Consider the following 10814-nt stretch of genomic DNA (forward strand, 5'->3'; position numbering starts at 1 on the left):
AAATTTCTGCTTTTTGAGCCCTCTTACTGGTCCTCATTCCCTGGGTCTCTTCTCTCTGAGGGACGAGACCCTGGCTCTAGCAGTTTATGTCCAGAGACCCTGGCCTCTTGTTCTCCATTGGGTACCAGAGCCTGGCGTATAATGAGCGCTAGAGAAGTGTTTGCAGGTGACAAAATGATTGCACTGCATGAAGGAAGGAACAAATGAACGAACGAATGAATGAATGAATGAAATTGCTCCTGGTTCACGGGAGACTTGATCTCACTTCTTCTGTCCACTTCTCTCGCCAACCTCCTCTCTTGTCTTTCTTCAGAGGCTGTAATTCCAAATGGCAGAGTCCCCCCGACTTCCTGCTTCCCAGCCCCCGAGTCTTATGCTCCCATGAAAACACGCGTTATCAGGCCCATGTGCCCGCCGGCTTCCTGCGTCCCCTCACGATCTGCTTCAACTTCCAGCTGCATTTCCTCCCCTCCCGCTCTTCTCTAGAGAAACCCCTCTGCCTGCTCTAGAACTGCTGAAGGCTCTCTTAGGTCAAAAATACCCTTCCCGATGGGGGCTGGCCTGGTTGCCGAGTGGTTAAGTTCACACGCTTAGCTTTGGCGGCCCAGAGTTCGCTAGTTCTGATCCTGGGCACAGACCTACACACCGGTCATCAAGCCACGCTCTGGCAGCGTCCCACATAGAAGAACTAGACGGACCTACAACCATATACTGGGGATTTGGGGAGAAAAAAAGAGGAAGATTCGCAGAAGATTGGCAACAGATGTTAGCTCAGGGCCAATCTTCCTCACCAAAAAGCACACCTTTAAAAAAAATAATACCCTTCCTGAGCCACCAGGGCCCCGAGACATTGTTGATGGGGGTGCAAAATGGTGCAACCACTTTGGAAAACTGTTTGGCAGTTTCTTATAAAGTTAGACACTCACCGAGTAACTGACCCACTCCTAGGTATTTACCCAAGAGAAGAGAAGACTGAAATCCCTAAAAAGGTCTGCACAAGAGTGCTCATAGAAGCTTAATTCATAGCAGATAATGCCAACATCCATCAGCAGGTGAATGGAGACAGATTGTGGTCCAGCCACACAACAGAGGAAGATTCCTCAATGAAGAGGAACAAACTATGGATAACCACAAAAGCATGGGGGAATCGCAAAAACATTCTGCCTGGAGAAAGAATCCAGGCATAAAAGAGTACACACTGTGTGAGTCTATTCATAGGACATTGGAGACATGACAAGGGGAGTCCATGGTGATGGGGAGCAGCTGAGCAGTGGCCTGGGGCAGGGGTGGGGTGAGGGTTGTCTGAGAAGAGGCGGAAATTTCAGGGGAGGATGGAAATGTTCTACGTCTGCAGTGTAGTGGTGGCTACACCGCTGTACATTTCTCAAAACTCATTGAATTGTAAGCTTGAAGTGGGGGCATTAACAAACTTCTTTTTATTTTTAATTGTGGTATAAAATACACATAACATAAAATTTACATCTTAACCATTTTTAAGTGTGCAGTTCAGCGGTGTTAAGTGTATTCACATTCTTGTGCAACAAATCTCCGGAATTTTTTCATCTTGAAAAACTGAAATTCTGTATTTATTCAACAACTCTCCATTTGTCCATTCCCCCAGCTCCTGGCAACCACCGTTCTACTTTCTGCCTCTTGTGAGTTTGACTAATCTACATCCCTTGTGTAAGTGAAATAACACAGTATTTATCTCTTTGTGACTGGTTTATTTCGCACAGCCGAATGTCCACAAAATTCATCCATGTTGGAACACGTGCCAGAATTTCCTTCCTTTTTAAGGCCGACTAATATTCCATTGTATGGTGGACCACCTTTTGTTTATCCATTCATCCATTGATGGACCCCTGTTGGCTATGGTGAATAGTGTCACTATGAACATGGATGTGCAAACATCTTTTTGAGATCTTGCTTTCAATTTTTTCCAGTATACACCTTGAAGGGAAATTTCTAGATGATCTGGTAATTCTATTTATAATTTTTTTGAGGCGCCCTCATACTTTTTTCCACAGAGCTGCATCATTTCACATTTCCACCAGCAACACTTGAGGGTTCCAATTTCTCTACATCCTTGAAGACACTTATTAATTAATTAATTAATTAATTTCTTTTTTGATAGACACCATCCTAATGGGTGTGGAAATTAATAAAAGAAACCCTAACTAAATTGCAGTCAGGAAGGCCTGTAGGGGAGGGCCTGTCATACATCCTCAGTTACACCAAACAAGAAGAGACGTGGGCTTGCACCTTGAACAGGAAGTAAACCTACTTTCCTACTGAAGGAAGATTTCTCCCTCCACCTGGGAACAGCCCAATGAGAAACACCACAGCTCAGCCAATGAGAAATGCCACAGCTCAGCCAATGAGAAACACCACAGCTCAGCCAATCAGAAATGCTGCAGCTCAGGCAATGAGAAATGCCACAGCTCAGCCAATGAGAAAAGCCACAGCTCGGCCAATGAGAAACACCACAGCTCAGCCAATCAGAAATGCTGCAGCTCAGGCAATGAGAAATGCCACAGCTCAGCCAATGAGAAAAGCCACAGCTCAGCCAATAAGAAACGCCACAGCTCAGCCAATGAGAAACACCACAGCTCAGCCAATCAGAAATGCTGCAGCTCAGGCAATGAGAAACGCCACGGCTCAGCCAATGAGAAGCTGTTGTGGCCCTGAACTAATTTCTGCCAATGGAATTTCCTTTAGAACAGCTCCTCCCTACTCCCGCTTTTTTCTCCATAAAAGCACCTCCCCTCCTTTGTTTGTTGGATTTGCCCATGGTTTGCCATAGCATGCACATCCCATGAATTGTAATTCTTTTGGCTATTCATGAATAAACTCCTTTTGAGGCTTTTCAAGTGAACAGGGGTGTGATAAATTGGTGCATTTTACTGTATAAAAATTATACCTCTAAACTTGATTTAAAAAATAATTTTAAAACAGGACTTACACCTAAGACAAGTGCAAACCAGGACCATTTGAGACAAACGGAGACACATGGCCACCCCAGTTAAGGTAAGTTACATGTGTGTATTGTCAGATTACCAGCAGGTGACTGCCATGTTGGGGGTGGGGGTGTGTGTGAAAAGTTTATTACAGGTGTTTCTGATGGTTTTTGTTGAGTTGAATTACGTCTATGGGGGCAGACATTTACTCACTGACATGTTAAGGTGAGTTACAGGATCATAACAGATCGTGGCTGTGTGGTAGGTGGTTCCTGTTGAGTATGGGGCAGCTCCAGGGGAGCCCTTGCATTAGTTTCCTATGGCTGCTGTAACAAACGACCTCAAACTTAATGGCTTCTCCAACACAAATTCATTACTCATAGTTCTGGAGGTCAGAAGTCTGACACTGGTCTCCCTGGTCTGAAGTCAAGGTGTCTTCATGGTACATCCTTCTGGAGGCTTTGGGAAATATCTATTTTCTTGACTTTTTTCTGTTGTCGTTAAGACTTTATATTTTTAGAGCAGTTTTACATTCACAGCAAACTTAAGCAGAAGGTCCAGAGATTACCATGTGTCCCCTGCCCGCACACAGGCACAGCCTCCGCCATTGTCAACATCCTCCACCAGAGCAGTACTTTTCTTACAACTGACGAACCTACAGGGACACATCATGACTGCCCAGAGCCCATAGATGACATTAGGGTTCACCCTTGGGGTTGCACATTCTATGGGTTTGGACAAATGTATAAAAACACGTATCTACCATCACAGTATCGTGCAGAATAGTTTCACTGCCCTAAAAATCCTCTGTGATCCTATTCCTCCTACCTCCCCCCAACCCTTGGCAGCCACCCACCATTTTACTGTCTCCGTTGTTTTCTTTTTCCAGAATGCCATGTAGTTGGAATTATATAGTATGTAGCCTTTTCAGAGTGGGTTCTTTTGCTTAATAATATGCATTTAGGATTCCTCTTGTCTTTTCATAGCTAAATAGCTCCTTTCTTTTTAGTGTGAATACTAATCTATTGTCTGGATGTCCCACAGTTTGTTTATCCATTCACCTGTTGAAGGACATCTTGGCAGCTTCCAAGTTTTGGCAATTTTCAATAAAGCTGCTATAAACATCACGTCCAGGTTTTCATGTGAACATAACTTTTCAACTCCTTTGAGTAAATTCCAAGGAGCACGATTGCTGGATCTTATGGTGAAAGTAGGTTTAGTTTTATGAGAAATGGCACAAGTGTCTTTCAAATAAGCTGCACCACCTTGCATTCCCACCAGCAATGTTAAGACTTCCTGTTGCTCCACATCCTCACCAGCATTGGGTGTTGTCAGGGTTCTCGATTTTGGACATTCTCATAAGTGTGCAGTGGTTTTCCTCCCTTTCCCAACTTCTAAAGGCTGAACGCCTCCTTGGCTCATGGTCCCTCCTCCATGTTTAAAGCCCGGCAATGGTGGATCAGGTCCTTCTCATATCACATCACTCTGACCATCCTTCTGTAGTCACGACCCCCTCCCTTATTCTCTCCTGCCTCCTTTCACTTTTACGGCTCCTTGTGATGACACGGGGCCCACCTAGATAATCCAGGATCATCTCCCCACCTCAGGGCCCTTAATATAATTGCATTCACAAAGTCCCTTTTGCCATGCGGTAACATTCATAGGTTCAGGGATTAAGATGTGGACATATTTGGGAGACCGTCCTTCTGCCACTTAACTCTGGGGTCTCTTCCTTCTGCCTCGGCCACAGCCAGCACTCACTCAGCTCCATCCCCACGAGACACTCCTGGGAGCCTTCCGCCCACTGTGATGCTCTCTATCTGTCACTACCACTTTGATCTGACTGCTGTCAACCTGTCAGGTAGAAAGTCTTTCTCTGTGGCTCTTCCATAGGCCAGGGGTCTCCTTCTCATTGTCAGTAAGTTGGACTAGAACGTGCGAGTCCTCCAGACCATCACTCACCCAGCTCAGCAGGCACACAGGCCACCAGGCAGGCCTTCTGGCTGCTGCCCCACCCGTGAGTCTGTCTGTCATTGGTTACGTCTTGTGGGAGGCTGCACAGTGGCCCCCAAAGACGTCCACGTCCCAATCCCTGGAACCTTGACTGTCGCCTTCTTATGGCAACAGAGATTTCACAGATGTGTGTAAGGATTTAGTATTGTGAAGATTTTGTATATTAAAGAATCTGGTGGCTGTTTGTCCCATTCTTGGAAGGGAGTACTCAAACCCTTGGGATTTCCCAAGTGATAGGAGTGCCTTGGTTCTTCCTGGGGCCCTTGGACCACACCTGAGTTTATACCGAGGAGATGGCTCAGGGTGGGGGCTGGTCATGCCAGAAAGACCAACCATGAGGGATGGGCCCTTCAGCCACCCAATCTCTGAGGAGGGGACGGGGGCTGGAGATGGAGAGCAATCACGTGGCCGATGATTCGATCCACCATGCCTTCCTAATCAAACCCCAGTAAAAACTCTGGACACGAAAGCTCAGAGGAGCTTCCTTGCTACTGAACAGCTTGATGTGGCAGGAGGCTGACATGTCCTGATTTCCTGGGAAGAGGACACAGGAGCTCTGAGTTTGGGACCTTCTCAGCTCTCACCATAGCGGTCTCTTCATTTGGCTAGTCCGGATTTGTGTCCTTTGTAATAAAATTGTGCTCATAAATATACTGCTTTCTTGAGTTCTGTGAGTCATTCTAGTGAATTATGGAACCCAAGGGGGTCGTGAGAAGCTCCAAATTTGTAATCAGCTCCTCGGAAGGGTGGCTGGTCTGAAGACTTCCACACTTGCCGCTGATGTCTGCAGTGGGAGTGGTCTTGTTAGGCACTGGGCCTTCCTCTGTAGGCAGTGTCCACAAGAACTCAGGGTGGTTAGTGCCATGACTGCATTTCAGTGTTACAGACCAGCCTGGATTGTCTGAGTGGACCTTAATTGCAATCACAAGTGTTCTTATAAGAGGGGAGGCAGAGGGATAGCTGACACAGAAGAAGAGGGGAATGTGACCACTGAAGCAACATGCTATCCTACTGGCTGGAGCTGGAAGAAGGGCCATGAGCCAAGGCAGGCGAGGAATGCAGCTCCAGAAGCTGGAAAAGGCTAAGAAAAGGATTCCTCCCTGGATTCCAGAGAGAACCTGGCCGTGGTGACACCTTAATTTCATCCCAGTGAAACTAATGGACTTCTGGTCCCCAGAACTGAAAGAGAATCAATGTGTGTTGTTTCAAGCCATTAAGCTGGTGGTCACCTGGTACAGCAGCAGTAGGAAACACACACACTCCTCCAGCTGACTGTCTGGAAATCCACCACTGTGGCCAACGGGTCATGGGGTGTGTTATCTGTCCAGGAGTCAGGCGGCTCCTGGGTCCGCTCAGTGCCTGGCTCAGGGCTGCAATTGTCGAACTCCAGAGAAGGGTTGGGGGTTGTGTGGTCACAGCACTGAAAGGTGCCACCTGGCCAGGTGTGTGGATGGTGTTGTCCCTTCTTCCTTCTCTGTCAATACTCTCAGGGATGCACAGCCTGGGGGCTCCCTGCAGCCTTTGCTTCTGGACTCCATTCTGCACAGAACTAAAGGTTGCTAGCTTGTCACTCCCCTCCACAGAATCCCTCTCCACCGGAAATTCTAGGAGAGTCCCCAGGTCCCCAGATGGAATCAGGAAACTCTGGGAGTGCAGGGTGAATACAGATCAGAAGTCCCCAGTTGACAAAGCCAGGCTCTGTGCACCCCGTACCCATAAATGGCTCAGCCATCTAACACCTTCCAACACCTTCCAGTACCTTCCAACAGCCTCGGCCTGCAAAGCCCACCCTGCCAAGCTCCCTGTGCTGAGATCTCATTGTGCCTCGAAGTCCGTCTTTGCTGGGATGCATTTCCCGATGCCCCACCCAGTGGTCACAGAACCTGGTGCCCGAGACAGAAGGGCCCTGCTCCTTGGATCCAGCCCGGTCCTCTCCCATCTGCCTCAGGGCCTTGTCTCAGGCTGCCTGTCATCTCCACAAGGGGGTGCCAGTCTCCTCAAGGAAAGGGGCCCCCACTGCAGCATGTCAGCACAGTCTCTGTCCCTGAGGACAAAGGTGACTTCTCCAAAGGCATCACCTGTCACTCCTTCATGCATTTCTCCATTGAGTCACTAGTCACATGGTTCCTGTGTCCAGCTAGACCAGCATGAGGGAGTCCTGGGGGGTAAGGACTAGGTCTGACTTATTCATGTGTCCCCAGAGCCCCACTGCCCTCCTGGCCCAGTGCAGGTTACTCACTGACTTTGGGGGCATCATAGGGTCAAGAGGTCACTTAGAGAGGTTGGGGTCACACACAGGGATAATCAGAGACCCTGCAATAAAGATTAGAACAGCTCGCCAGAGCCAGGAGCCAGAATTCATTTCTCAAACTTTTATGGATGCTCTCTAGGGCTGCAAAGACAGTTTCCAAAACCCCGTCTTTGAGGTCTTCCAGTCTGGGAAGAAATGCAAGCAAACTAGACAGCTCCACCCCTCAGTCACCTGACCTTAGCTAGGGAGGGAGGCGGGGTCAGATCACGGGCCGAGGAGCCCGGATTTTGGAGCCGGTAAAGGCTAGGTTAGGTCCGTGTGTGAGCGGTTGCAGTTAAGCTAGAGTGGAGGTCCCCGAGCGCAGGCACTGGACCAGGCTGGCTAGGGCAGGGCGGTTGGTAGGAAAAAAAAAAAATCAGGGGCGGTGGGCAGATCCATGAGGAGGAGCAGCTCAGAGAACGCACGTGTGGTGGAGGGCGTGGCTCGGGGGCACTGGGTGGGGTCAGCAGATTTGCCTCTTCTCACAGATCCAGCTGTCTCTCTCCTTGTCTTCACACCGTGCGTCGTTCCACATCCCCGTGCGCAGCATCATGACGCAGTCCTCGCGCCCCTGAGCGTCATTGGGCTCCCCTTGGTTCCAGTGGCTGCAGTGGTGCAGTGGTTTGGCATGGGTGCTGCTGGGGGTCCAGACTGCGGATGGCCCTGGGGTCTGTCCTCCCTACTCAGGGTCTAGCCTGTTTATTAATTGGGTCTTACCCAGACACCCTGAGAATCTAATCTATCCACAGATAGAACTTTCCAGCCCTGGGACATAATTTTCTATTCCCCGGAATTTAACCCTCAGCCAGTTCCTGGGGTCTAGGCTGCCCATCCCAACCGAGACTCTGAGATCTGGTCAAACCACTTCCCCTCGGGTCTGATCTGTCCTCCTCCCCACGTCCCTTCTCTCACCTGAAGCTGAGCGGGACTCCGTCGATCCACTGGTAGCCCTGGATCTTCTCGGCGCGGCGCACCGCCCTCAGACCCAGCCAGTACCCGCGACCTCTCACATTCCGACTCACAAAGTCCTGGGTGGGAGGGGAGGCTGAGCCGGCCGAGTCCGCCCCGCTCGCCCCGCCCACCTCCCAGGCCACGCCCCCTCCGGTGAACTCCGCCTCCCGCCTCGGACGGTCCAGGCTGCGCACCTGCTCGTCCAAGTCATTCACGATCACCAGGTGCGCGCCAGCGCTGGCGCAGCTGCGCTGCGCCTCGACCCACGAGGCAGGTGGAATGGAGAAAAGGTAGCAGGAGCCACGGAAGGGCAGCCATGACGCGGGGCACTGCTCGCAGGAGCCTGCGGGATGGTGACGGTCAAAGAGCGGGGTTGCTCCCAGGTGGAGAGGACAAAGGGGATTGCGGGGTTTGGGTTGGATCTCCGGGCCCAGAGGCGGAGCCAAAGAGAACATGCCAAGGTCACAGGGCGGGACCAGGCAAATCATGGAACCCTGAGTCCAATCGGCCTCCCCCCTTCCCTCTCTCCTCCGTCTTGCTCACTGTTCCCGAAACGGGCCGCCTCCAGCCCCCGCAACAGCTCCGTGCGGATGTCCTCGCGGTCTCTACCCGCTTCAGCCAAGCCCTGGGTCACTGCAAGATCAAGGAAGCCAGATTATAGCTGGGTCAGGGCCAGGAGCAGGGTCACGATTACGTAAGGTCAGCATTCAAGTCTGTGGGCAGTGTCACCGTCAAGAATGACATCGCGGTCAAGGACTGTCGTAGCCGGGTAGGGTCCAGTTGTGGTTGAGGTTGGGACTTGTCGTCAAGGTCATATTCCAATGGTCAGGGTCAGGATCAGAGGATAGGGTCGGGGTAACAGAAGGGTCAGGACGTGAATCGACAGCCGCGCGGAGGGATGAGGGGTCGTGGCGCTGTGCCGCCCTCACCGCGCTCGCTGAGTTCTTTCAGGGCGCTCTCCTGCTGGAACAGCTTTTCCCGCGCCTCCCCAAGCTCGGTGCGAGCGGTCTGCAGCTGCGCCTGCGTCCCCTGGCCTGGGAATGGTGGGAGGATGGGGGCGCGACATCTGACACCAGCCAGCCCAGCGCCCACCCACCTACCTCAAACCCAGCCACAAGTTTCGCCCTCTTGCCTCCTGGGATCTTGGCCACAAGCCACACCTCCTCTTGCCTCCTCCGTTTCCGGCCACAAGCCCCGCCTCCAGCCCACAAGGCCCTCCCCCTCAGCCCGGAAGTCTTACAGCAGCTGTTGCAGGACGAGACCTACTCCTTGAAGGCAGCCAGCACCGCGTTCTGCTCCGAGGCTGGAATGACCCCGCCCGCGCCACACACGCTGGGTCACCCCCGGGGAGTCACGCGACACGCTTCCCCAATCCTGGACCAGCCTTGGGGCCCGCGGGGTCCCCACCCGCACCCTGCCGGGCTCCAGGGTCCCAGACACTCCAGCCCCGCACACCCCGGGGACCCAGGAGCCCCCGTTCTGCACGCACCATTTGTCTTCAGCAGGTCCTGGTGGCCGAGCAGCGCCCTGCGCTCTGTGGAGGCTGCAGAGAGAGGCTCCTGCAGGCGCGGCCCTGGGGACCCGGGAACTGTCCCCTTGCCCAAGGGGGCGGGGACCCGGGTCTTGGGAGGGACAGAGGGGGCAGGCAAACGTCCAGCGCCCATAATGTGCACACACGCAGAGGAGAAGCAAACACCCGGGAACATGCTCACACCTTCATGCATGCACATGCACACACATGAGGGTGCACACAGTCCGAAGCTGCACACACTCTGTTCACACGTGTTCATACTCAGACCCAGGAAGGGGTCTGGGCTCCAGGCAGGGGTCTGGGACCCAGCCGGTGTGCCCATCATGGGGCCGTCTATGTCCCCATGGGAGCTGGACACACCTCCCCCCATTATACAGTCACTCACCCTTAGAAAGCAGGATGCTCAGAATAAGGGCCCACAAGACGGCGGCGATCATAAGCGACACGGCTACGAAGAGAAGCCTCCATCCCCAGCGTCCCCAGGACCCTGGGATAACACAGAGAGACTCCTGGGTCCCTGGTCCTCGAGGATCAAACCCAGGGCACTTGAATTCCTCACCTAAAAACTGGCATTCAGAGAGGTTAAGTAACGTGACTATGGTCACACAGCCCCTAAGTGACAGAGTTGGAATTTGAATTGAGGTCCAGCTGGCTCCAGGACCTGTGGTGTCTCTCCTGCACCCAAACCACTGGCCAGAGGGACCCACGGGGGATGGTGAGGCAGTCCCATTGCTCATACCTCCTGGGACCTCCTCGAGACTGCTGTCCCACTTGGTGAGCGTGGCAGTGTCCATGATGAGCTGACTCCCAGTCCAGGGCACGGATATAAATGGAGCCCCCCCCCTCCCTCGCCCCGCCCACTCTCTTCCTTCCTTCCCATCTCCTGAGTCTTCATTCCTGGTACTAGGGACCCATTTTCCAGTCAGAGGGCTGGGCCCTTTCTGGGCAGGGCTGGGCTAGGGGTAAGGGTGTGGTGGGGGAAGTGGGGGTTGGTGGTGGAAGGGGGTTGAGAGAGTGGAAGGGTGGGAAGTGTGTGCGTGTGTGTGTGCATGTGCAGTTCCATCCTCCGTGG

General features: G+C 52.3%; 1 protein-coding gene across 1 annotated transcript; it reads right to left on the bottom strand.

Annotated features, from left to right (window-relative positions):
* Positions 1-7327: 7327 nt before the first annotated feature.
* On the bottom strand, positions 7328-10589 carry LOC106844509 (C-type lectin domain family 4 member G-like). The gene is given in 9 exon segments (XM_070491874.1): positions 7328-7865; positions 8173-8288; positions 8406-8554; positions 8755-8844; positions 9141-9245; positions 9452-9514; positions 9701-9754; positions 10128-10229; positions 10482-10589. Coding segments are annotated over 9 exon segments (876 nt in total). The 5' UTR covers positions 10537-10589; the 3' UTR covers positions 7328-7723.
* Between the last annotated feature and the right edge of the window lie 225 nt (positions 10590-10814).

Source organism: Equus asinus, chromosome 20 (assembly GCF_041296235.1).
Source record: "Equus asinus isolate D_3611 breed Donkey chromosome 20, EquAss-T2T_v2, whole genome shotgun sequence".
Lineage (NCBI taxonomy): Eukaryota > Metazoa > Chordata > Mammalia > Perissodactyla > Equidae > Equus > Equus asinus.